At 36.7% G+C, this 27,019-nt stretch overlaps 2 protein-coding genes across 2 annotated transcripts; both read right to left on the bottom strand.

The window, feature by feature from the left end:
• Positions 1-1,603: 1,603 nt before the first annotated feature.
• On the bottom strand, positions 1,604-7,199 carry LOC136841628 (uncharacterized). The gene is made up of 4 exons (XM_067108752.1): positions 7,028-7,199; positions 4,712-4,770; positions 2,931-2,996; positions 1,604-2,678 (listed from the first exon to the last, which is right to left on the bottom strand). Exons 1-4 carry the CDS (start codon positions 7,110-7,112, stop codon positions 1,923-1,925), a joined length of 966 nt encoding a protein of 321 aa, XP_066964853.1. The 5' UTR covers positions 7,113-7,199; the 3' UTR covers positions 1,604-1,922.
• A 7,411-nt stretch (positions 7,200-14,610) lies between these two features.
• Prosalpha2 (proteasome alpha2 subunit) lies at positions 14,611-26,355 on the bottom strand. Its single transcript, XM_067098865.1, has 5 exons — positions 26,214-26,355; positions 22,669-22,859; positions 21,057-21,198; positions 17,339-17,494; positions 14,611-14,953 (listed from the first exon to the last, which is right to left on the bottom strand). Exons 1-5 carry the CDS (start codon positions 26,252-26,254, stop codon positions 14,779-14,781), a joined length of 705 nt encoding a protein of 234 aa, XP_066954966.1. The 5' UTR covers positions 26,255-26,355; the 3' UTR covers positions 14,611-14,778.
• Positions 26,356-27,019: the final 664 nt, after the last annotated feature.

Consider the following 27,019-nt stretch of genomic DNA (forward strand, 5'->3'; position numbering starts at 1 on the left):
TTGTATACAGTTTCCCGATTCATATGAAGGCGGCAATTTTTCTTTATGATTGACAGAGTTCAGTATTTTGTACTTGTAAGAAATCATTGTAGTTCCAGTCAGCCAGAAATATTTGCTGCAAATTAAAACTCTTAGTTTGTTAAAGAAAAATTATCTTTTAATACCATTTTCACTAAAGAAGGTTTTATGAAATCGTTATGAAATCATTCACGGTAATAGTTAGTCTAAAAGCTTTAAAACCCCTAACTCAATTAAATACGGGGTAATAATATTAGGGTCAGTTTAGCTCTTTCCTTTCAGTACATTTGTGTTCCAAACAGTAAAACCATCAATGCTTCAGTATCCAAAATATATAACATCGAAAGTTGTCTTATAGACGCAAGTACATTAATTGAATCAAAGTTAATGATAACAGTAGTTGAGTCCATTAATCTTAACACAATAATATGCCGTTCCCCCCAAAAAATGCACACTTAACTCTGATACAATTAGTTCAGGAGGTATGTGTATAATTCGGAGTGAAAATCATTTCCCTTCCTTACGTACCACTGCTTATCTTTTCGCAATAAACCGAACCGGGAGAAAAGCAATCTATGATTGTTTTCTCTTCGTAAGAGGGTATGCATCAGTGTTTCCATTTATGAGAACTTTTGGTTACGATTCGTTAGCAAAGTTCGAAAGGGAACCATTTGCTAAAGACAAGTAAGATGAAAATCTTAGCATCGACAGGAGTACAACCATGTTTCACATTTCCCTCAGCCTACACATGATCACATTAATTAACTACATGACTAACCACCAAAAACGAGGAAAATTGCACTGAGCGGGGTTGACGTGGTGTATAGTAGGCTACATGAAAACCCCCAATTACAAAGGGAGTTGCTGTTGGCAATGATTTTGGCCTAGGCCTAACTAGGCTAACACTAAACTTCGGTCAAGGAACTCTCGTAGATTACGTTACGTTACCAGTATTTTTTTTGTCAAACTCACCCTTCATTCCCACGAACAACTTACCGACAATTAAATGTCACAATTCTAGCACCTCCCTCGATATTTTTAGGTCATTTCAGGTAGGCTCTTTGCCTTTGTAATTTACGGTAACGTGTGGCTTGGTGATCCCCTATGTGCATGAGGTAAAGAATCCCAGCATCCATTGTCCGCGTCTCTGCCCTCAGTTGCTCGAATATTCCTTTCATTTTCAGTATACATTGCAGGGGGTAAAATTGGCCACAAAACAAACCCGACGTTCACGAAAACAAAGACGACCAGCTCATCGTGTTTTCGTATTCCGTTGGATACAAATGAGAAGCTTTATTCTAATTCCATTACAAAAATACAATGACAATAAAATGTGCACTCTTACATTTTCCTTATAGGATCCATGTAGAATTAAAAAAATTTAAAAAATAAGTTTTGATATTTGGAGGTATATGAAATAACCACAACTACTTTTCTATTTTTGGTGCGTAGGCTACTGCGGCCCTGCGGGAAGTCTTGCAACAAATCACAACAGCTGTTGGTATCAGCTTAAGTATTAAAAAAAGGCAATTAATTATGCCTGGAACAGTACACAGTATCACCGTAGGGTACACTGAAAAAAGTCTGTTGCTACTAGCCTTCTGCTTTTATTGTTATGATCAGTAACTAAGAGAAATTGAAAGCAAAACGGGATTCAGATTATACCACAAAAAGAGCATAAAAGTAACCTACATACATACATGTGCAATATGTCCATATCTCTGTATGGGCAGTACATGGACAGTTGGTTATGTGCATAATGTGCACTGAATGTTTCTGGAGATAATAACTGAAGTCTTCCTCACACTGTGAATAGGTGTATAATCAGTTCACCTTTTAACGAAAGTTGACTGGGGTACATTTCAAATGTGAGTTACTGCAATGTATATCCGTCTGCCTCATTGCTAAGCAAGATAAACATCTGCTCCAAAACGGGACAAGGTGAACACAAATGCCATATTTGTCTCATTCGGCGGGATAGAGCCATACGACACCTCATATGCGCCTAACATAGCACTTTCCTTGTCAGGATTGCGGAGGGTTCCGTTAATGTGCATCTGTAAACTGTTCATATCTGGAGAGTTGAACATGTACATGTCCAATGTGCTGTTTGTACCGCCTGTCACTGAAAAGGAATTCACCTGCATGTGTGAACCGTTAGCTGAGTAGTGTCCGTTCTGATGCATGATGTTTCTTGAAGTATAGTAGGGAGTGTTCATGAATCCCAGAGTAACTGCTGATGCCTCAGTTATTTCCCCTCTCGTTCGAACACATTTGCCTTCAGAGACCCCCGTGAAGTTTCCATACATGGCAAAGAAGCCGTTCGGTAATCTATAAAGGGCTGCGCCTATTATCGATACTTCAAAATCAACGGAGTTTCCTTCTGTAGTATAGCGGGCGTAAGTGTGAAAACCGAATCCACTTGTAAACGAGAAGTTCCCTGTCGTACCGCTGACATTGTAGAAATCTAACATAGAGGCGGTTCCTCTGTCTCCTTCATTTTGAAATACAGCATAAGATGCGGTCTTCTCATCAACAATTGACATTCCGCTCATACTGAAAGAAACAAGACTCCCGTTGCCAAAAAAGGTGTAATTATTGTCTTGCATGTACTGAGGTTCTTTGCCAGAGAAAACGTCGTTAGCCATAGCAGTCAGGTCCTGCGAATAGATTGACTCGTTTGGCCACTAGATTTTACTGAAGGAAGGAAAAGGAGCTGCAGTGATCGTTATGACCAACTAAATCAGACAATAGCCATCTTAAATTTTTTTTTTAAACGAACGCTAGCAAATATAATTAACACAAGTACAACAGTAATGATGACAATGCGAGTTTTTTTTTATTTACTCATATAATGATAAATGTTCTTAATTTATTTTTAGCTGTTATATAGAAAATAAACATTATTTTACCTCCAAGTCAGGCAAATCTTGTCGAAGTGATCTGGCCCCATCCTGGAAACCTGCAACGTCGCCTTCCTGAAAAAAAAAAATAAATGAATAAATAAAACGGAAGTCACCCGTTTTACTGTCACGTTGCCACATATTGTGTGGAGAGCAGCTTTGCAACTTGATAAACTTCTTTATCTTTAACTCTTATGAACTTAATAATAATAATAAGTATAATAATAATAATCATAATAATTACGTTTTCACATATTGTGTGGAGAGCAGCTTTGCAACTTGATAAACTTCTTTATCTTTAACTCTTATGAACTTAATAATAATAATAATAATAATAATAATAATAATAATAATAATAATAATTACGTTTTCACATATTGTGTGAGAGCAGCTTTGCAACTTGGATAAACTTCTTTATCTTTTAACTTATGAACTTTCTAATAATAATAATAATAATAATAATAATAATAATAATAATAATAATATAATAATAATAATAATAATAATAATGTAATCAAATTTGTTTCTATTTACAAATAACATTTTCTTGATAAAGAAATAAAGATATTCCACGTGGAGGCGAAAGTATATTAATAGTCTCTATGAAAAGAGCCCAAGTGAGGTTAGGCAAAAAACTGATGTTGACAGGACATATTATATTGCCAAAGACAGAGGCGTAGGAATGCTTAGGCCAACGCTGGGATATTTTTGGTTGTTCCAGAAAGCCGGTGTTTAGCCAGCAAGAACCTTTGCTCGTGATGATAACCCGTAAGTGACAACGCGGTACAAAGTTGAACCCACTTAGGTCTAAAGAACTGGGAGGCGAATCTATCGCTCACTGTGGCGTCAAGCCCAGTCTAATTTGCCCTACATTTATTTCTCTCGTTTCCTCGAGCTTGGGCTAGATATGGTCACTGGGATCTTTCCTACAGAGTGACCCCCAAGGGTTTTCGCGGGTCGTTATCTAGGACTAATATTTCTTGGGGGTCATTATCTTTATGATATTTACAGTCTTTTGTTTATGTTTTGTGGTCATCCCCAACGGCCTTATACTAAACACGCCGCAAGGGTGGATAGTAATGGGTTAAAACCCTTGGGGGTCACTATCTAGGAAAAAAGTATACCTTAGTTTAACCAGACCACTGAGGTGATTAACAGTTCTCCTAGGGCTGGCCCGAAGGATTAGACTTATTTTACGTGGCTAAGGACCAATTGGTTACCTAGCAATGGGACTTACAGCTTATTGTGGAATCCGAACCACATTACACCGAGAAATGAATTTCTATCACCAGAAATAAATTCCTCTAATTCTTCATTGGCCGGCCGGAGAGTCGAACGCAGGCCCAGCAGAGTGCTAGTCGAGTACGATATCGACCCGTCCAATGAGGAACTGTACTATCTAGGAAAGACCCGGACATGGGTTGCCCCTCCGATTGGCTCTAATACTAAAAAAAAAAAAAAATGCAGTACGTACGTTGCTTAACGAATGTGACCGAATTTGGTCCGTCGGATGATCAGATAACTAATGTCATTAGTGAGATGAGTCATGCAATTTTTGGAACAGTTTAAAAAAGCAATTATCGTGCAAGGCCCTGCAATTGAACTTTGCAATGTAAGTATTATTTGTATATAGAGAGGTGTTTTATTGCTTTTAAGAACGAAAGAGAGAGAGAGAGAGAGAGAGAGAGAGAGAGAGAGAGAGAGAGAGAGAGAGAGAGAGAGAGAGAGAGAGAGAGAGCTGACATATCAATTTGGCCCAAACATATTCACATGTTTAGCCACATACATACTTGTAATAATCGTCGCAAATTTGCAAAATTCAGCGAAACATTCCGTCCAGAGTGAAGATCTGAAAGAATATGAAACAGACATTCATTTACAATCCACATGCTGCAATCTAAGCACTTGCATTATGAAAATACATAAATACCACAAGAGTGACATACCATTACGAGTTGACAATTGTGCAAGGACTTACAAAAGAGAAGTATCTTTTCCGAAACGTTAATGATTATTTTCACTGCGTCTGCCTACCCTAAACCGAAGTTTTAGCAATCATGATTAATTAATTTGCCCGTTTAACGCTCGAGACGTTTATAAATGAAGATGGGGCCAGTGTGGATGAAGATTTGTCATGAACTTGCATGAACAGTGGAGTAACACAGGGGAATGTTATGTCATCTTTGCTGTTAACCTTCATCATGGATTATATATATATATATATATATATATATATATATATATATATATATATATATATATATATATATATATAAAGGCTGGAGATGGATGAGAACGTTTAGAATACGCAGATGATGCTGTATGAATCTGCAAAACACCACAAGATTTATATAGCTTACATAGTAGAATAAATCATATATCTTGAGAGATGCGACTTAAAAATAAATGTAAGAAAAAATAAGTTATGAAGACAGAGTCTGCACAAATGATATCCAGTATAAATTCTCTTGAACTGGAATTGAATGAGAGACAAAGAAAATTAAAATCAAACAGTGAGTAGACTGAACAAAGTATAAAAGTCAAATAGGCTGATACTGCACACGGAAGTGAGGTTATATCTAAGTCTATTACGATCTGCCTCTTATACAGACATAAATGGCGGTGTGTCAGTGGAACAACATTTGTCCATTCGAAAGAAAAAAGCTTTATGAGGAGTTTGATGTTAGGACAGTGAGAAATAATTCCATAAGGGTAATTACGGAAGTTCCACATGTAGACGATATAATGATGGAGTTCGCCTGGACATCAAAGGAAATAGTACGTGGTTGTGCCAGCTGGGCTACATTAGGCTGGAGATGGATGGAGATTAATGGAAGTGAAGATGCAGGATTTTTTTTTTTTACTAAACTGCTATTACTGTCCGTTTAAAAACACATTGCAACTTCAGTAGGCTTAAATATTTCTTCAGTGATATAAAAAGTTTTGAAATATTTTTGTTTACTTCTTTCTGACTGGGATTAAAGGTATATAAAGTATTAAAGTTAAATTTCCTGCCGTCCTGTTAAGAGCCATTCCTACCGTAATATAAGCTATCAATGTTAACTGAAGCGCAAGTTTCAAAATGTATCAATTAAAGTGTTTTGGGGTTTGAAAGAGACCATATAAAGTACAAGTCAGCCTGAGAGAGAGAGAGAGAGAGAGAGAGAGAGAGAGAGAGAGAGAGAGAGAGAGAGAGGCTTTTTTTTTAGATGAAATGCATGGGGTAATTATTTTAAACGTTTAACATTAAAGGAGAATAAAAGGTGATTGTTACAGGAGCTGTATTGAAATTTGGTATGTTTACTCGCTCATTCTACTGGCTCCTCAGACCTCACTGGGACTCAGATTAGCACAGTACTCTGAAGTACTATTGCAAGATTTTAAATATTCGTTTTTAAATTAAATGCAGTTGCTATTCCTGCTGTCCAAGGTTCTATATCTATTGTGGGTTTGGCGAAATGATTATGCCGGCGTCACTTAATCTTGGTAGAATCGCCTTCTTCAGTTAACCTTGAGTTTGTCGCAAAAGCTTGGCATCATGACTAGCAGGCTACACGTGTGCAAATCCTTCTTCCGGTCTTCATCGCCACCGCTTTCTGTAAGTTATGTTGACGGTTATCTTGGTGCGTCTTCTCTAGCTATTCTTATCGGAAGCACCTTCTGCTGAACCTTCTTCTCCAAATCCTGCATCAAGTCCTTTGCTTCCCTCTTAACCATCTACCCCTCAGGCTGTTACATGTGCCACCCAAGCCTCCCTCACTCATTCCTACAACTTACCCTGACATACAAGTCTCGATTCTTTTATGTTTTGTTTACACAAATATCATCATATATGGTTTTGTCCTTATGCCAAACAAATTTTCTTTCTTCTCTCTAACAAACGTTCTCACACACACACATCCTGGCGAATAACAGCTTTGAATTTTGCTGAATCTTGAAGCTGTCGGCTGAGCTAAAAATGTGCACCTCGTTATGATTTACGTTAATAGAGTTTTGAATCAAAACGAAAACGACTGAAATATCATCCTGAAAAAAACATTTCGCCACAACTGAATAACCGTAAAGCGTTCTTATAATAATGGGAAGCAAATAAAATATCACCTCACCTGATACACCTCCACCGCCGCTGCTCTGCGAAGCGCTGGCGATTGCCAAGACCGCGAGCAGTAGCACCATCTTTAGTGCTATCATGAGGAAGGTTGGGCAGGAACTGACTGTATCAAAATGAAAATGCTGGCTGTCAGCAGGTCTGTTGTTTGATCCCAGTGACGAAGTTTACTGCTGTAGATAATGAGGATGATTGTTGTGGCAAGATGGCAACCGTGGGATACCGTCAACAGGGAGACCCCGCCCCTTTTTTTATGATAATGACAATACATAGTATTGTCATTATCATAATTGCAATCTTTATTATAATATGCGTGTTTGTTTGTTACCACCATCACCCACCTTTGGTATAATCAGCTAAAGTGACTGAGTGTTACAGATTCAGCTAAACTTTTACTAGGTCCACGATAACTCACAGCCTACAATCCACCCAGCTGTAAATGGGTAATGGAGCTTGCTGAAATGAAGAGAAGAGGCGTGGGGCCAGCAGCCTCACTCCTGGAGGCTTGCTGAGAAATTGGAAAGGGAGATAGGCTTATGGTGTTCTCTTTTCTTACCGCTGCAACGTTGCTGTCAGCATCATAACTGCTGTCACTGATAACTTGTAATTGAATTCTTCAAAATGGGTGCTACTTTAGTATATCTACGAGCTATTCGCAACCTACCAAAAATTAGGATGCTAGCTACCAAACAACTCAATTAAGACCTATGGCAATTACTTCCTCAAACTATATGTTAAACTATTTGATCCCGCAGGGGCTAGTACTAAACAAGGCGAAACAGTGACTCACCTATGTTTCGCCGTGTTTAGTACTAGCCCCTGAGGGGTCAAATGTAGAAAATGGTTGGTAGATATCATACTATAGTAGCACCGTATCTTCTCTTCCATAAGCCTACAATTTCAACCACTGAGCGGGTGAGTAGAATAGAATGAGTGGGTGCCTGAAAAGACTTTATAAAGGGATAGGCCTACATTCCCATCAGATCCAGGTTAATAAAAAAGGATGTTCGTACATTTATCTTTGACATTATCGTCCCTTGCACTAATTCCAGGACGAAACTGGAGATAATAATATTTCAATTACTCTCGGAAACCTTTCGAAAGTATTTTAAGGGGCCATTCAAAAATTACGTAACTTTTTTTTTTTGGAGGGGGATAATTTTTTACCGCCCTCGCCCCCCTTGTCACACCTCATAACACATGTCCAGACCCCCGTAAGAACTATGTAACATCAGCTAGTATCCCCACCCCCTACCCCGAATTAGTATCTTTCATTTTTTTAATGCAAGATATTAAAGTCTAGCCTAATACCTGGAAATTATTACCTTTTGTTTTCTCTTAATATTTTCATGTTTATCACATTAAAGAATCACAGATAAATTTGAAATGAAAATGGTCTCTCATGCCGTGTTTAGAAGAGGATTAATTTAATTTGTGATATTTTTCTAAGTCATATTTATTCTATGTCATGTAATACCGTACATATAGTAGAAAATGTTGAAGTACAAACAAGGGTTGAGTTTGTGATATTTTTTTAAACATAATTATGCAAAAAACTAAAGACAATATTCTCAATATTACTAAAATATAATAAAAGTCTATTGCTGAATCATTACTCTCTCTCTTGTGTTCTTCTACATCTACATCTTTTCAAGAGAAACAAAGGAAAAAATCTGAAAATAAAGCCCCCTCCCCAAAACTGTCACACTCATAACTCTTCACCATGCATCGCTCCACCCATAAGGCGTTACGTAATTTTTGAACGCCCCACAAGCGCTCTCATGTGCTGTGTCAGATATTAAAAGTTATTTAGCTCTATCCGTCCAAATTGATGTTCAAGGTCTCGTTGCTCGATTGGCGTATCCATGTATACCGCTGATGACGTCATAAACTGTGGTAATGTAAGAGTATTATTACGTTGCATTTCCTCTACCATCAACATCCGACCCTTTAATCTGTAACAGGATGTTGGTTTGAATGGCTTTGCTATCAGATCAGGAGGCCTTCACTCCTGGCTCCTTTAATTGAATATTAACGCATTTTGATTAGAAATAAAAACTCCCCCGCCCTCCTTTACGTTACGTAAGTTTTAGGGCTAAGAGAGGTAATACCAGGCGTAAGCGCACCAGTAGAGCAGACATCCCACAATCAACTTACGTCAGTGTCTCCAGATCATAGCTATAAGGTAATGACGGCAAAAAAAGTTCCCCTCGGTTCCTTTATATTTAGTTTTGGTTTGAAACTGATACGACCACGTGAGCACCACAGCTAAGAAATGTTTGTTTCTTGCGCAAATTCCCTCTTACCCTCAATTTGTTGTATATTTATACTTGTTCATGTGTATTTCCTGAGAGGAAATGACTTCATGGCAACTGTTTGAGTATAGCTTTTATGAGCCTTTTCGTAATTAGACTGATTTTGTTATGCACTGTGGAATTTGTGTATATGTTTATGAGAGTTTGCACATGAAAAACATTTTTTATGTAACTGTTGGGTTTGAATTTCGTCGAAATGCGAGTCACATATTTGTCAAGAATCAAAGAGAACCACCTCTCCGCAACAGTTACCGCTCATCTCGTGGTTTGTGTGGCTTAACTAGGCTGAATAAGATGAAATGGAACAAGTTGCATCCAATTGTCTACCATTTCCTGTTTTCATTGTTCAAGATAAATATCTTACTTCCCCACAAGATAATAAGTAAACATATCTTTACAATCTAGTCCCCAAAAAAGTTTAGTTGAGGAAAGAGTTGAATTTCCAAATCTCGTTAGACACGGCTGAATGGGAATAATGCAAGCAAAGGAATGGAACGGAATATGGAATTTTGGCCCAAGGGTTGTTTTTACCATATACGTTGAAAATTAAACTTATCATCCTGAATGGTTTTCTTCTCTCGTCATAAACTGCTGAGATATTTGTCTATTGCCTGAGGCTAGTTAGTGAAGAATGGCTCCACAGAACATCAGTGCCCATGGTGTGTTTGCAACTTAGTCATCTCAGTTGAACTGATAGGGAGTTATAGGAATGTATTTTCCCCTCTTAGCAGCCAACCAACTTCAAAGGCTTCGGTATGCAATATTGCCATGGATTTTCCCACTTCAGTTCCCACACTGCTAAAACATAAAAAAAAAAAAAAATCTAACACGATTTTATCAAAATGCACTAAAATGTAAAAAATAATTTTTTTGAGACACACCAGGATTTTTTTTTAGAATTAATCATATCTACAAAAATAAAAGCATGGGTGACAGACATGGAAAGAAATGCTACAAGAAATAAAAAATATATTTCTTTTCTTGTAGCATTTCCTTCGATGTTTGGCGCCCACGCTTTTATTTTTATGGACATGATTAACTTTAAGAAAATCCTGGTGTCTTTAAAAACTTATTTTTTACTTTTAGTGCATTTTAATAAACGTCTTTTTAAGAATACTTTTTCTTATATTTTTTATTTTATACTTTTTAGCCTTGACAGAGATTGCAACCAATTTATGACTGTAGCTAATGGAACTGAACATGATATCCTGTCGAGCCACAGAAGGTTTGAAAAATCAGTAGTTATTAACTTAGTCTACAGAGTCAAAGAAGGTATGAAAAATCCAGAGTTATTCACTTCATACAAATCCTGAGATACTGGGAGAGGTCACTGAGGATAGAGGTGTTCGACGCTACAGTCATGTATGGTTGTTTGTCACCAGGATTGAGTAACCATGGAAAATTTCCAAGTCCCTTCGGACAAGACAGGTTGAAAACTGAGTTACAAGTTTTGACCCAAAGAGACAGACAGCTGCAGTTAAAAAAACATATACAAATTATTAAACATGCTTTTATTGAAGTACTCTAAAAAGTACAAATAATTTTTTAAGACACACCAGGATTTTCTTATAATTAATCATGTCTACAAAAATAAGTGTTGGTGACCAAGCTTTTATTTTTGTAGACATGATTACTTGTAAGAAAATCCTGGTGTTCCAAAAAATTATTTTTTACTTTCTAGTGCATTTTTACAAAAGCAAGTTTCAAAAATTTTTTATATTTCTTTATTTTATACTTTTTAGTTTTGACAGAAATTGTAACCGATTTATGATTGTAACTAAAAAAAAATGGAATGTGATATCCTGTCGAGCCAAAGAAGATTTGAAAAATCCATAGAGTTATTGACTTATTCTACCGAGTCAAAGAAGGCATGAAAAATCTGAAGATTTTCATACAAATCCTGAGATACTGGGAGAAGTCACTGTAGAGTCACTAGAGGTCACTGCTAACCTACTGATCATGTAAGGTTGTACTGTCACCGGGATTGAGTAACCATGCAAAATTTCAAGTCCATCAGACGAAGGGAACAGGTCAAAAATTGAGTTACAAGATTTGACCCAAACAGACAGACAGATGCAGAAGTAAAGTTATATAAAAGCATGTAATAAAAATAAACCAGGTCATTTTAGAGTAGCTTGTGTCATAAGAGATTTGGAATTCTGCTTATCTTGCCTTATACCTCTACAGCAGCTACAGTATTCTTTTGGGGTGTGATTATAATTTATGACAACTTGCCAAAAGGCCAAGCATTAAGGCACTTCCAGCCGTTCAGTGGGAATTGGAGTGGTTGGAGAGAAGAAGTGTTAAGCATGCTTTTCTTGGTATAGTGTTATCCTTTTCTGTTAATCCATTCTCATCTCTTACAAATTTCTTTCAAGGCTTCTTAATTTTGTGTCCAATACAATTAACCCTTGGATTTGATGGGATTTCAGGACTGCTTCTCCTTGGTTTTTCTCACTAAAGCTGTATTCTCCCACCACATCCCCAAAGCCAACAGTTACAATATGACCATTTAGGTTGTATTTTACCAGTATACATTTTGACTGGTATTTTCCCAACTCTGCCTGATGGTATGTAAATTCATGCCCGTCCATATCTCAGAACTCTAATATAACCACAGTTTCCTGGACTCTGAATGGCTAACTAGAAGGATTGGTTTTCTGAGAAGTGACAACTGGAACATTGTACATCTAGAGTTGGAAATATAAGTGGGAAGACAAAATGAATGAATGAAATGACTGACAGCAATGCCATTAAGGCAGAGTGAACACAGCAGCAAAGCTTTCAAAACTTAGTGTTATTCAAACTCTAAACAAACCTTGACAGTATGGTGTAAGGAACAATGGGTCACAATGAGACCAAAAAGCCAACAAAGTAACTTTGGAGTTATGTATCTCCATTAAGTCAGTTGCTTTTTAATGTGATAAGCACAAACTACAAATGAGTTAGGAAAGCCATAAATAGATGTTGGGGTGTGGAGCAAGAGAGGAGGCTGTAGAAGTGATGAAATGCCTGTTTGCTCATCAATTATTACAAACTGGCAATGAGGGTCAATTACACACAAAAATGGTTAAGCTTCTTTCAAAAGAAACTACTGTAGTGTAAACACTTAAGGCCTATGAATTGTGGGAATACTGTACTCATAACTTCCCATAAAACAAGACTTTGAAGAGCCAAATGCTCAGTTCAAACAAAGCTCACTATGTCAGTGGTCATAATTTTCATTTATAAGTTTGACAAACTCAGTGGATGACATTCATAGACTCTCGTACTGGTTTTCCCAAAGAACTTGTCTTTAAAAGAGAGTTTAGTAAAAAGAGGAATGGATGGAATGGATTATAAATTTACGCCAAAGGCCAAGGGCTGGACCTATGAGGTCATTCAGTGCTGAAAGGGAAATTGAGAGTAAAATGGTTTCAAAGACACAACAGGAAGAACTCACAGTTGCACTATGAAACAACTGTTAGAAGAGGGTAGAAAGAAAGATGGAAGAAAGAGCATATGAATGGAGGTACAGTAAAATAAATGAAAGTGGTTGCAGTTACAGGTCAAAGGCATGCTGCAAAGAACCTTACGTAATGCATACAGTGCAATGACGGCATTACCCCCTACGGGGAATAAAAAGTAAAGGCAAAAAGAATTGTAGCTAGATTCAAAGATTTGCTGCAAAGAACCTTTAGCATCATGTATGTGGTGCCTAGCAAGGCTCAGTGTAAGATGTACCCAAATACAAAAACCCCTTCTGCAATTTCAAATGACCTGAGTTAACACTCCAATCACCCTTTCAGCACATTATTGAGTCTGAGAGATCTTAAGATTCATTTCACGTGTATAATTTTTAACTGATGTTATATGCAAAAATGTACATGAAGATACTGATGCATTATGAATAAATATGAAGAATAAAAGAAAGAGAGAAACAAATTTTACTAACTATTTCATTGCCAGAAGAAGAGAGAGAGAGAGAGAGAGAGAGAGAGAGAGAGAGAGAGAGGAGATTGAATACTGAAATCTTATAGGCTGAGGCCAAGCACTGGGACCTATGAGGTCATTTCAGCGCTAAACGGAAATTGAGGAGTAGCAAAGGTTTGAAAAGAGTGTAACAAGAGGAAAACCTACGTTGATTGCACTATGAATCAGTTGTTAGGGAGGGTAGAACAGTAAGATGGAAGAAGAGAATATGGGAGGAAGTACAGTAAAGGGAATGAAAGAGGGTTGCAGCTAGGGGTGAGAGCACACCAAAAGCAACCCAAATAATGCCTACACAAGGTGTACTGATGAAGAGGAGAGAGAGAGAGAGAGAGCAAGAAGAGAGAGAGAGAGAGAGAGAGAGAGAGAGAATTTGAATTTTAAACTGTTCATTTAGTCAGATTGAACATGGAGAGAAGGAGAGGCAGGAGGTTGTGAAAAAAAGTAAAAGGTCAAATGTTGTCATTTCTTGATTTGACAAGATATGCACTTGTTAAAATACAACTCTATTGACATTAAGTGTATATTACCTTGATACAAACTAGTCAACTGTAGTCAAATTCTTTTGACATAAAATAAAACATCCAGATGGTTTGGCTTGTTTTACAAGATTCAATATTCTGGACCTGCATATTCACACACCTTAACAACGAAGATGGAATTCAGTTTGTGCTATATACCTTGCAAAGAGCAGCTTTGGAACACTTTAGCTACTCTTTTTTTCAAGGCCTTATGAATAGAACAGTGTTGTGACCATAAAAATCAACTGGAATTAACTATTACCCCAGCCCTAGGGGAAATAGAAATTTTAATGTTCAACTGGAAGGCTCATTGGTATGGCTTATATACAAGTGCTGACAAAATAACGTAGTAACGCAGGTATAAAGCCTGCTCTTCTTTAAAATTACTTCAAGGGTAAATTTGGTTTTATTTTACTTAAGATTAATTCTGTAAAAGTTTGATATCTATCACTGATGGGCTTTAGAAATGTTACATAATCATCGACATAATAACTACAGTACTCAGCTCTAATCACAGCAGGTGTAGGTTTGATCCCTTAATTGACATCTTAAGCTCCCTTAATGCACACACGTGCAGGATCCAAAATATTTCAACAATGACATCAGCTTCATATGTCTTGGGAATGAAAACTTGATTTGCTAAACCAAATTTCTAGCACAAGTGTTTCATATGGTTTATGTACTGTAGCAATTTTCAGGTCACTGAAAAAACAAAATATTGAAGTTGTATTAAGAAAGGAAATTCTCCAGTCTACCTAGGTAAATGTAATACTCTATTAAACATTATCAGTTTATTCTTTATCAAAAAAAAAATCATGGGAAAAACTTACATACCAGCATTCCTCAAAACAAAAGGTTTTAATAGCAGAAAGTGATTAAGCACACCATTTTAATAACTAGAATAAAGTAAAAAGGTCTTAAAGGCTAATCACTTGCAGATAAAGTTATGCAATGTTGGCCAAGTAATCCTGAACTTCTGCTGGCGTTAGTCGTCGGAAACCTTTTGAGTTGCATATGCCAATTTCTATGTTGTCACTGCTCATCTGACCTTCAAAACTTTCTTTCAGGGTTAAAATTGCAGTGTGAACTGCATCATCTAATTCCAGATCTTCATTATATCTGTAATAAAAAACAGTGTGTTCATATGTGAGGAATGAAATGCCTACATCAAATAAATACATATATACAGACACTATCTTACTTACAAACTTTCAGAGATACGAACAAACTGGATCATAAATTAAAATTTTGCTGGAGAGTGCCCCTTTGCCACCCGTAAGTTCAGATTTTGTCTTGCACGCCTATTCTGTTTAGTTACAATTTTTGCCATTACCCACGCCATACAGCACCATAGCTGATGCCAACCACCCCAGATTCTTGAACCTAAGCAAGTGGTAAGATGCCATCTGTTGTGCTCTACTCTATTTGCATGATTTTACTGTGAAATATCAAATCCATCCTTTTTCTATCACGGCTAATGGCAAGTGTAAGGCCAGTGAAGATAGTGTCGAGCTATTTCAATGGAAACTAAGGTGGTGATTATAAAGAAATTAAATCGTGGTGAAAAAAATGGTGGAGGCAGCAGTTAATATGCAACTGTCTGTACAGAACAAAAATCAGAAATATGGCCCTACCATGCTGATTCAGGATCAGCAAGAGGCTAAAATGGCCTTTCGATGACTTGAGACAAAGCTAAGGTTGGCAGCTAAAAGCTGCGAGACAAATCTAATTTTAAAACATTTTATGAAATCATGGATGGTTTCATCAGCTTTAAAATGCTAACTTGCACCACATGTCTGTTAGTGGTGAGGCAGCTGACACTGACAAGCGGCAACCAAAAAATTTCCTGAGGCCTTAGGAAATAACTGACAAGGAAGGTTATACCCTTCATGAAGTGTTTAATGTTGATGAGACTGGACTTTCCTGGAAAAAAATACCAGATAAAACATACATCAGCCGTGAAGAGAAGACGATGCCACGATATAAGGTGGCAAAGGACAGGCTAACCTTACTGCTGGGTGGCAAATCATCGGGAGACTTCAAGCTAAAACTGCTCTTAGTGAACTGCACTGCAGATCCAAGGGCACTCAAAAACATCACAATAAGCTCTCTACACATAATCTGGATGTCCAATAACATAGCCTGGGTGACCCTTGCTATATTCGAAGACTGGTTCTGCGAGAATGGGATTCCTTTCAAGATTCTCTTAATTTTTATAATGCCCCTGGGCACCCCAGCATTTAGATGATTTCCACCCTGATGTGAAAATTGTCTATTTACCCCCTAACACTTCACTCATTCAGCTGATGGATCAAAGCGTAATAGCCAATTTCAAGAAATACTACACTCACCGTACTTATAGGCAAGCATTGAAAGAAGGGAATCAACCTTACTTGACTTTTGGAAGGAATACATTTATAATTACATCAAGAATATTGATGCTGCATGGCGTGAAGTAAGTGTGATCAACATGAATGGAGCATGGAAAGCTTTATGCCCACAGTTTGATAACGACTTCAGATGATTTAGTCAGGAAGAGGAGGCAAAGAGAATCGTTAAGTCTTGTTGACATAAGTGAAAAGCTGCAGCTTGACTTAGGGGAAGAAGACTTTGGAGGACTGTTTGTGTCTCACTCAGAGGAGTTAACGAATGAAGACTTAATGGAACTGGAAGAAATGCAAGGAACAGAAGAACATGAAGAAGAAATTCTTCCCTTTAAAGTTTGAAACAGGAAATTGATGGCCAAAAGTTTTCTCTTATGAAAAAGCTTTAAATATTTTTGAGAATCAATGTTGACAGATTCCAAATGTTGACCATCAATGATGATAAGTGTCATTTGTATCATATACGATGAAAAGAAAAGAAAAAACAATAAACTTGTCAGGAGCCAATTCTTCAAACCAGTGCCTCCAACCTCAAGAGCCTCCCCACCTCCGTTGATTGCTTCCTCCTCATATGAAGAAGAAACTGATGCTAAAGAAATCCTTGTCAAAAAGACACTGACATTAACAACCCACTGCCCCATGTAACTCCACAATGCCTCTCCTCCTCTCATCCATCACCTCAAACCTATGCTACCAGTTTCAAAAATAAGAAAACTTTCAAAAATAAGAAAAACAACTCTACTGTACAGTATTATCATTACAATTTATTTAGGTTTTCTGTGTCGTTCCTATTAATAATATACTCTATAAAATAAAAGTACTGTATGTACAGTGTAGTGTGTTTTAGGATGAAAAAACATACAGTACTTGCATTGACTTTATGCCATGTTGTACTTAAATAGATGTGAAGATCAACTTATAAACAAATCAAGATATGAACAGCCATTTGGAATATTACTTGTTCGTAAGTAGGGTAGTGTCTATATACTTAAATAACATCCTATCTCTGTAAACTACCTAAATCTGTATACCTGAATATCAAACATCTAGGTTACTAAATATTTCATCTCATAATAATAAGCCTATTGTAAATAAAATGTGACCATGACATTCAACTTGCCTTTTTTCTAAAAATGTCCTTCCATTTATGAAATTTTTTCCCATTGCAGTTGCCTTCCATGGGAAATAAGCTCCTGAAGGATCACACTGGAACAAGTATGGACGATCACCATCCCATCCACAGATCAACAGGCTCACACCAAATGGTCGCACACCTCTGAAAGAGAGAGACTTTTCACATACACACAGAACACTTAATCCCAGGACGTGTAAAATTAGTACAATAATACAAATGATAAAAGTGTTTGCACCTTTGTCATAAAGCCAATACTTCAATAATCTTATACTATAACCCATTCTTGGAAAACTGTACAAGCTTAAGGATGCAGTGCAAATATTCCAGTGCATTTAGTAACATAAGGAAAACAAATTAGCATTAGTTTTTCCATAATGTATCTCCACTATAAAACAAAATACTATATATCACCACTGGATAAGCTGTAACACTTCCCAATATGAGCAATATTAACATTTTTATTATTATTAATAAATAATTGAACCTCACCAACTGAGTTAACATTCTTATCTCCTGACATATTTGTTTTTTCATACCAATTATGTAAGGTCTATTTTAAAATGTTACAACTTAGAAATGTAATGACTAGGTAAATTGAAAATGTTGAAGATTCTGACAAAATCCATTTACTAGATTTATTTTCAAGACTTGATCTCCACTACAGTAAGGATGAAATAAACAAGTAAATAATACGTGCCGAAGTTTCTTCGATGTAATCAAGTTTTCTGTACAGCGCATAATGCTGTATGAAACTCACAGCCAAAGCCCATGAAACTTTCAGCCACAGCCCAGTGGTGGCCAGTGTTGTTGGCACCTATGCAAATACCAGATGTCATGGCTAACCAACGTTAATAAAATAAACTACCGAGGCTGGACAGCTGCAATTTGATATGTTTGATGATTGGAGGGTAGGTGATCAGTACCAATCTGCCTCTAGCCTCAGTAGTTTTTAAGATCTGAGGGCAGACAGAAAAAGTGTGGACAGACAAAGCCATCTCAATAGTTTTCTTGTGCAGCAAACTAAAAAATATAGCTAGAGAACTGGTGAATACTAATATGCCATTATGAGAGAAAACACTTGCAATTTTGACATGTTGCCTGTACTACAGCAGAAAAATGGTAGTAACAATTTTGGAAAAACTAGAATGAGATTCAAACAAAATTGAAAGTGATGTTACCACAGAATGTTAGTTAGACTTATTCAGTGATTTGCTGTAGCGGACCTCAGCTTATTGTGAATCAGACCCCATTACTGCGAGAAATGAATTTCTTTCAAAGAAATAAATTCCTCGAAGAGAAATGAATTTTCTTTCACCAAATATATTCCTCTAACTCTTCATCAAGGCTGAAGAGCCTGGCGTTCAGTCCAGAGACTGACAAAATACTGGCAGAGAATGGTTTGAGATTTCAAATACTGAGTGGTTTGGTACTCAATGAGTAGTAGATGCAGTTTAGAAGTAGCAGGATGAAGACCAGTAGGAAAGCCCAAGAAAACATGGAAATAAGGATACATGAAGATCTAGACCTGATAGGAGTTCAGGCAAGAAGAAATGAAGAAAGCAGACTGACATTTCACATCTAGCCCATAATGGGAAAAGTTGACAAAAATGTTTATGATGATGATATGATGAATTTACAAGAGCTACTGGTAGAGAAAAGGAAAATCACATAAACATATGTTTAACTGCATGAGTTGTTCTGCATTTTTAGAGTGGGAATAGGTCATTTGAAATAGTCATCAACTACCAGTGGGTTAAAATTGTCCCCAATTTGATGATGGGAATCCTACTTCAGATTTAAAATGTTTTAATTGGTATCCTCAGATTAATCATTACCCAAAGATTGACAATTAATACAAGCGACAAGTTTTGGAGAGAGAGAGAGAAAGTGTGTGTATCCATGACATCCTGTGCAGGTAATTAGCGATCACTGACAGGCTTGCTTTGAAGCCCCCATACTGTAGTGCTAACAATGACCGTTAACAAAAACCTACTGAAAAATTCAAGTAAAGTGCACCTATATATAAAATATTGTCTATATTACTCCTTAACCCTGACGAATACAAAATTTCTACTTCAACTTGATTTCTTGACCTTATCTTACTCTGTTCAAGGATACAACACTGTCCCAAATGCAGAACACAACAACAAAGAATATGGTTTTTGTATTTTTGTGGTCAAGAAGTCAAAAGATAGCTAAGAGTTATGTATTGATCATATTAATAGGACCAATAAGTCACATTACTATACTTTCTTAGGACTGGTGCTTAAATGAGGAATGAAAGTAACAAGGTAGGCTAAAGAAATGAAACTGCCAAGTGAGAGGAAATTAGAGGGAACAGCTGAAAGAATGCAGTGTAGCTCTAGCCAAAGGGACAATGCAAAAGACCCTAAATGACTTCGTGAAGTACGAAAAAATTGGTTGTACCTATGATGCATTAAAATTTCCTAATAATCCAATTATGTATAATGAAATTCAACAGTAATTGTCTTATACACTTATAAACTAATTATTAACAGTGGAATTGAGCACACTGTAACTGTTATCCTCTTTTAAAAGAGTAAAATGTACATAATTTGCTATGGCCTGATGTTATCAGATCTCCAAATGCAATGGTCAACCACAATGATCAGATCTGCTAACAACCACCCAATCACCTGAACAAAGTTGGGGACAAAGTAGTAACCAAGACCCTCTCCTCAAAGTTAAATAACTGACTATTACAGTTTAACTAAACAAGTGACAATTCTAGGATCTCAACAGGTTTTATTCCCTGGAAAAATTCATATCTCATTCAACAGATTACTTCTTTCTAATGCTAAAAGAATAAGTTTATGATTACATCTTTCTAATGCTCAATGAATAAGTTTATGATGTTGAGAAATCTCATTAAACTTTTCAATAGATAGGGCATTCACTTCTAGTTAAAATATGGAGTTCCATGTTTGCATTCCACATATGGGGACTGGACAATGACTGGTGGCCACTGATAATGAATGTTTCAAGGGTTATCACTTTCACGATAAATTAGTTCATTACCAATATTTCTATTTGATGTTCTATTGATACAAATTAATGCCATAGTCCTACTGCGGGGTTCATCCATTTCAACTTGCTGCTGTTTTATTCCACTTTCCACAAGTCTGCAACTCATTCACTGTGTAGAAATGAATTTTGGAGATTATATTGACAAATTTAAAGAGAATTCTACTTTATTAAAATATACCTATATCTAAACAAAATCCCTTATATAGTATTTGAAATCTGTATCCTACATTTATGTGTAAATCTGTATTTGTTTCTTCTCTCCAGTCTAAATGACAGGTCAGGTCAACACTGATCATGCACTCTTCTTCTTTTGAAAGTTCTGTCACCATCAGTAATTCATTATATCAATGCTTGTATAGTTATTCACATGCCAGAATGTTTTAAAAAACTTAATGCACACTGTTCTATTCAAGAAACAGCAGCCTAAAAAATTAACTAGGATAACCAAGTTAATTTATCATGTAGGAAAACTGATTCCCACCATTCTAAATCAAATGAGACTATGGATGTTTAGTCATATTTGCCAGGCACTCCTGGGATACAATGAAAACACTACCACACAAGAAATGTAGAATTATATAGCATTACTGAACTTTCCTGGGTCAGAGAATTAACTAAAATAATACAGCATGCACTACATACAAATTTACCTTACCCTGACTGAGTGTATTCCTGCATAATAGCAGCTAGTCTTTGTACTAGCTGGGTTGTTGGGATTGGCTCCAAGTAAGTCCGATAATACTGCTGTGCAACCTTCCGTGCCTGGCGAACTAGCAGCCTGTAATCTGGTCCCATTCCTATAAAAGTTTGCAAGAGATTATGGAAAAAATTCAACCTCTAAATCAACATTACTGTACATAAAACTGCACATGAACTTGAGATAAAATGCTCCATTAAACGCTGACTGCTAAACTTAAAATACTTTGAACTTCCTACCAGATGCATCAGGTCAATTATTTTGTATAAATATATATTCTTATAAAAGGACACAACCTTTAACGTTAAGTCTAATTCCTAGTTTGATGACCAATGTAATTTCAAACTGACTGTCCAGTGGTGCCATGTAACTGAGAGAGAGAGAGAGAGAGAGAGAGAGAGAGAGAGAGAGAGAGAGAGAGAGAGAGAGAGAGAGAGAGAGAGAGAGAGAGAGAGAGAGAGATATGAGCTAATTTATACTCTTTGGGATGCTCACCAGGGAACTACCCAATGTACTGAACACACATTTGTGCCTCTTTATTACCTATAAGAGCTACTCTTATATTCTTCTGATATACCTATCACTCTCTTCTTCACTCAAGATCTTGTTTTGTACTACAGGTCGACCATCACTAATCTGGCTCTAATTTTGACAAATGCAATTTCAAATTTCCCGGGGTTACCACATCAACCTGCCTCTACTGTTTGTTGGCATTACTTGTGTGCGTGTGTACGTACCTTCACATAGGATTGTGTTTATCTTTTGGGTTGTAAGAAACTGAAAAAATGCAGTAAAGATACAAATGAGAATAGTGTAAAATATAAATAAGAAAATCATAAGTGTAACAACACGAAACACAGCAAGCTGTACCAAGTTCTCCGATGCCAGCGAATAAGTTTGTGTTGGTACGTACCTATGCACACAATTGTGTTATCTTTTGGTTTGTAAAAACAAAAATATAAATGAGAATAACGTAAAGTATAAATTACATAAACATAAGCATAACAACAAGAACCAAAACAAGCTGTTAGAAGTTCTCTGACATCAGAGAATAAGTCTGTGCACTCGTATGTACCCTATGCATACAACTGCGTTTATCTTTTGGGTTGTAAAAGTAAAAACGAGAAAATACACAGTAAAAATGAGAAAATACAGTAAAAATATAAACAAGAATAGAGTAAAGTATAAATTTTAAAAAATCATAAGCTTAACAACACAAACCAAAACAAGCTGGTGCAAGTTCTCTGGCAGCAGCAAATGAGTTTGAACGTTTATACACCCTACGTACACTACAGTATTGTGGTTATCTTTTGGGTTGCAAAAATAAAAATCAGAAAATACAGTAAGAAAAAATTAATGAGAAAATCACAAGCATACCATCACAAACCAAAACAAGCTGTAGGAAGTTCTCATGTGCCAGCGAATTAGCTTGTGTGTCTGTATGTACCCTACAGTAGTATAAAAGTCCCAAAGTATACTTAACTGCTCAGTGTTATTCCTAGTTATGTTCAGTAGTATAAAAGTCCCAAACATGACATACTATTTACAACAACAAATGGGGGTTACTAACCACTGTAAACCATCCCAATGTGGTCAGTAATCATTTCAACCTTGATTATGGAATGCTCCTCAACCAAGATTGATTTGTGTTTCTTCTCTGATGCCAAGACAACTCCATCTTTAGCCTTAATGCCAACTGCAGGAGCCCCAGCTGCTACTGCTGCTAGTGCATATTCAATCTGCACTAGTTTTCCAGAAGGACTGAAAATAAATATAAGCATAAGTAACATATATAAGGACTGAAAATAAATATAAGTATAAATAGGATATCATAGGAACAGTGCATGCAGATTCAACAGCACCTACTAATAAACAGATTTCTTAGGGGTTTGGTAAGACCATTAGAAAAAAAATTATGCTAACAGTTTTCATGCCTCACCTTAAGTTTTTATTGACACTGACTGCATGGCTTTCTGTGTTTTACTTTTCTTATGATTCCTTTGCATTCAGCATTTACTGTATCTGCATATATATGAACAAGACATGAAAAAAGTAGTGGCTGTGAGTTTATCCACAATGTAGTCCTGAGGTGACAATAAAAAACTAAAATGACCAAAATTTTACCATTTATGATACTGAATTCTATGTAGGCAGGGAATTAAAGTGTTCCTGCTAACATAGTAATATGCAGTAGAGTACTGCCTTTTAGCATTTGTTTTCTAGTGCATCCCAAGGTGATTTTCTGTGAGTGCCACAATTTCCTTGCATTTTTTTTTACTACATGGTGCCTAATGCAGAGACTGTGCATTCAAGAAATAATATCATTTGGCTGCCAGTTTCATTTAAGGATAGCAACAAAAAGGGCATATAATTAAGATATAGAGTAATGTCTTACTCATCCACACTTTCTTTATTCATTCAGTCCTTTACCACACCTTTCTTTGTTTGCAAGCGTATACTGTCTGTACTTAGCCACGCTAAATGAAGACCACAAGTATGGAGCAGAAATTAACCAGTGCATCAGGTATTAGTGGAAGGAAACTGGGGCCATGAATAAGCCTCTGTCTCACAGCTTGCCCTCTCAACTGTGGTCGCTGACTTTCGCTCTATGGCATGTTGTAAGTATAATCACTGAAGTTTTCCAAACTATATTCCTACAGCATGATTATTGTTTTTCAGTTATAATTCCAGCATAAACTGCACACAAGGTGCAGTACAGTACATACAATTAGTTAATGACATAACTGTATATAGAAGTTATGTACTGTACACAAAAAATGGGATCACAAGGAAATGTGAATACCAGGGTAGTCTAGTAAAAATTTTTATGACCCTTATAATCCAAATATAAGCATCAAAATACTGAGGGTCTTTGCAGAGAGGTCAAAGATTGGATCAACCAGTCTGGTAACCAAACAGAGTATTTTCAATAATATAAATTGAGGTATCTTTTTGTTACCAAGTTTACAGAGAACCAGCTGCTATACCATTTTTTAACAGCAGCATGACAGCTCTACCCTCCTCAGTCTAAAATCTATCTGGGATGGGGAACCAAGCCCCCAACCATGTAAGGACCCAGTGCCCTAGGTTAGGTCATAACCATATCCTATTTTAATTTATAGTCCCCTAGGTTAGGTTAGGAAGGGGAGCCTATGGATCAAAGCCCTGGCCAGGCAAGCACAAGCACCCGAGGTTAAGTTACAGTATGTGACAGCCTATTATTCATTTTAATTTAGGACCCAGCATTCTAGGTTAGATTAGGTTGTAGCCCTATTATTTCCTTCAATATACAGTGACCTAGGTTAGGTTAGGTGGGGAGGGCTTTACACCACCAGTGGGGTAAGAACCAGACAACAAGGGCCAGGTTAGGTTAAATACATACTTGTAATTCACTCATTCTGTGTTTCCCCCCCCACAATAACCCTGGTTTCTCACTGTGGTCCCTCATAGGCCTAACTGTGGACGCAAGGGAGCAGGGGGGTCCAGTATCTCTTAAAACTACTAATTTGCTACCAAACTGAACATCAAAAATATTCAAAGTATATTTTAAGGTATAAGTAAAGGACATGGCTGCATGAAGTTATCGTTAATTTGTGTAATTTTATGACAAAAAATATAAAAGAGGGTCATATAATGCAGTACAGATGAGACCATTTGAGAAATGTGATGAGATAATGAGAAATTTACTGTCTTTTCTTTATGCTTTTATGTTCATCCCCAAAAGGGTTGGTACTACAGTGGGTAGCTCCATTAAAGCTCGTGTTCATTTTTAGCCTTTTCAGTTAGTTTTTATACACTTTTGGGGTTCAGTAAACTTCTGGTGCATCTGTTGTTGTCATTTCTCAAATGGAATGTCACCTTCCGCCATTGTTTACCCTCCTCCATATTAACCCATCAGTTTATACAAGTTATTAATTGCGGATATCTTTATGAACCATTCCAAACATTTTACCTAGTGTTCTGTCTTGTTAAAAGTGCGACTCATATCAACCCCTTGTTGGATGGTTTTGAGGGGTTAATTAAATTTCTCTATTTTCTCCGACTGCCAAAAACTCCCAGAGTAAATTCATAATTAGCATCCAAGCTGAGAGAAAACTCAAGGCTAGTGCCGTCATCCCAGAGCTACCCGTTAGATTCTACCCATTATAGAGAGCTCCATGGTATGTGTTGTTAAGCTCCTTGGGGATAAAGTAAAAATATGACCTTTTCTCATTTTTTGAAGATTTATGAATTATACCTTTCATTTTCTGGTGTGAGTCTAACCCTCCTCCATATTCTTCAGTTATAAAATTACATTAATAAACAATATCTTTGTGTGGACGTCTCCTTTACACATTTACCTAGATGCGTCTGTTTCCAAGCGGTTCATATCGTCTGGAATGCAGTTTTAGTGCAAAGTAAAATTTCTCTATTCTCTGACTGTAATTTAGACCACTCCCATTTGTCCCATTCTTCCATTAGTAAAACTGAAGACGGTAGAACTTTACAACGGCTGTGCAGCCTACATCCCAGTAAGTAGCCCGTTAGATGCAAAACTTTATAGAAGATAACTTAGGCTATTCTTCATATGGGCTACAGGCTAGGCTTGGCCTAAGGAGACGAGGTAGGCCTATGCATGTCAGAAAATTAGCCTATACGCTACGATCATATATTTTGGGAGAAACGACTGTAACCTATCATAGTAGTGATCAGACAGTATTCTAGTACCAAACTTGAGCTTGCCTGGATTATCCTAAGCTAAGTAGCCTAGCTCAGTTTTGACATGCCGGTACCAGCAAAGGATAGGACCTGGCTAGGTATACCCAATTCCGCCTTTGTTTAGTCAGGCTTAAGCTACTTTAACACATTCAGCCGTTTAGCACAGCTCCATAATTGGCTTTCCCCGGTGAACGAAATAACAATTAGCCAAAGAACCAAAGCTATATACAATTTGGGTAATTTTCTCTCATGTCCGTAACCCATTCAAAACTGCCAGTCACTCACAGTGCTTTATAAAAAGTAGCTGTGCATTCGTTTCCCATTTTGCCACTTTGATAAAACGTATCCAGTTTTATCGAAAACACCATTCCTAATAATTATGTAACCGTAAAACCACAATAGTACTATTTTACATACCTGAAAGTGGTCAAAGAAAAGCTGTAGCGTTCCGTGGCCATGATTCTAATAAACAGTAGACTCAATATCACTGAATCACCGGCGTTTGACAACAAAGAATTTTTCTTCTTCTTTTGAAAAGTTCGGGGATCAAAACAATAAGTTCTGCGTTTCAGCAGTTAATTTTTCCCGTGACTGTATTTTACGAGAAGATTTTATTTGGGAACATTTCAGCAACGAATTTTTTCGCTGTATCTCTTTAGAAAGACCATAAAATATCTTACGTTGCAATCAGTATAGTCTGAACAACTACGAAAATGCTTTTCTTTATATAAACAGATTCCTTATTTCTTTTCAGAGTGGATTTCTCCCTTATCGCCTGTATACAACACTACAAATCAAATTTAATCAAATGTTTCCTTCATCAGCTCCATTTTATTACTTTATTATGAATAATTTTCAAGCACATGTAAATAGCTGTCAGGTGAATCTTCGCGACTATTGAACCTTTGACCAATGTGAGTAGGAATTCGTTTTCACTGTAAAAAGAAATATGTCGTCTGATTCTGCAAGAAAATTGGTAGCATATTATTCATTGGTCTTTTCATATCTACAGAGATGCTTATACTAGTGCGTAGTGCGAATTACTTCTCATCTTTTGCTTTACACTTACTCGCACACTCCCATCTAGTACCATCACGGGAAATTTCCCCCTACAGCAGGCTTATTCACGTAAATATTACCTGTTTATTTCTTCTTGGAGTATCTGAGTAAAAACAAATTTACTTATTTTTTGTGTCATAAGTATTGCATCACATGAAAACATT

The sequence above is a fragment of the Macrobrachium rosenbergii genome, chromosome 1, assembly GCF_040412425.1.
Source record: "Macrobrachium rosenbergii isolate ZJJX-2024 chromosome 1, ASM4041242v1, whole genome shotgun sequence".
In the NCBI taxonomy this organism is placed as follows: domain Eukaryota; kingdom Metazoa; phylum Arthropoda; class Malacostraca; order Decapoda; family Palaemonidae; genus Macrobrachium; species Macrobrachium rosenbergii.

Coding starts and splice junctions, on each gene's coding strand:
- LOC136841628 (XM_067108752.1), bottom strand. CDS start 7,112: ATGATAGCACTAAAGATGGTGCTACTGCTCGCGGTCTTGGCAATCGCC. Junction 4,771..7,027: donor CGGCGGTGGAGGTGTATCAG/GTGAGGTGATAT, acceptor ATATTCTTTCAG/ATCTTCACTCTGGACGGAAT. Junction 2,679..2,930: donor AAGATTTGCCTGACTTGGAG/GTAAAATAATGT, acceptor ATCTATTCGCAG/GACCTGACTGCTATGGCTAA.
- Prosalpha2 (XM_067098865.1), bottom strand. CDS start 26,254: ATGGCCACGGAACGCTACAGCTTTTCTTTGACCACTTTCAG. Junction 17,495..21,056: donor CAGGAATACACTCAGTCAGG/GTAAGGTAAATT, acceptor TCTCTCTTTCAG/AGGTGTGCGACCATTTGGTG. Junction 14,954..17,338: donor AGGACATTTTTAGAAAAAAG/GCAAGTTGAATG, acceptor TTTTTATTACAG/ATATAATGAAGATCTGGAAT.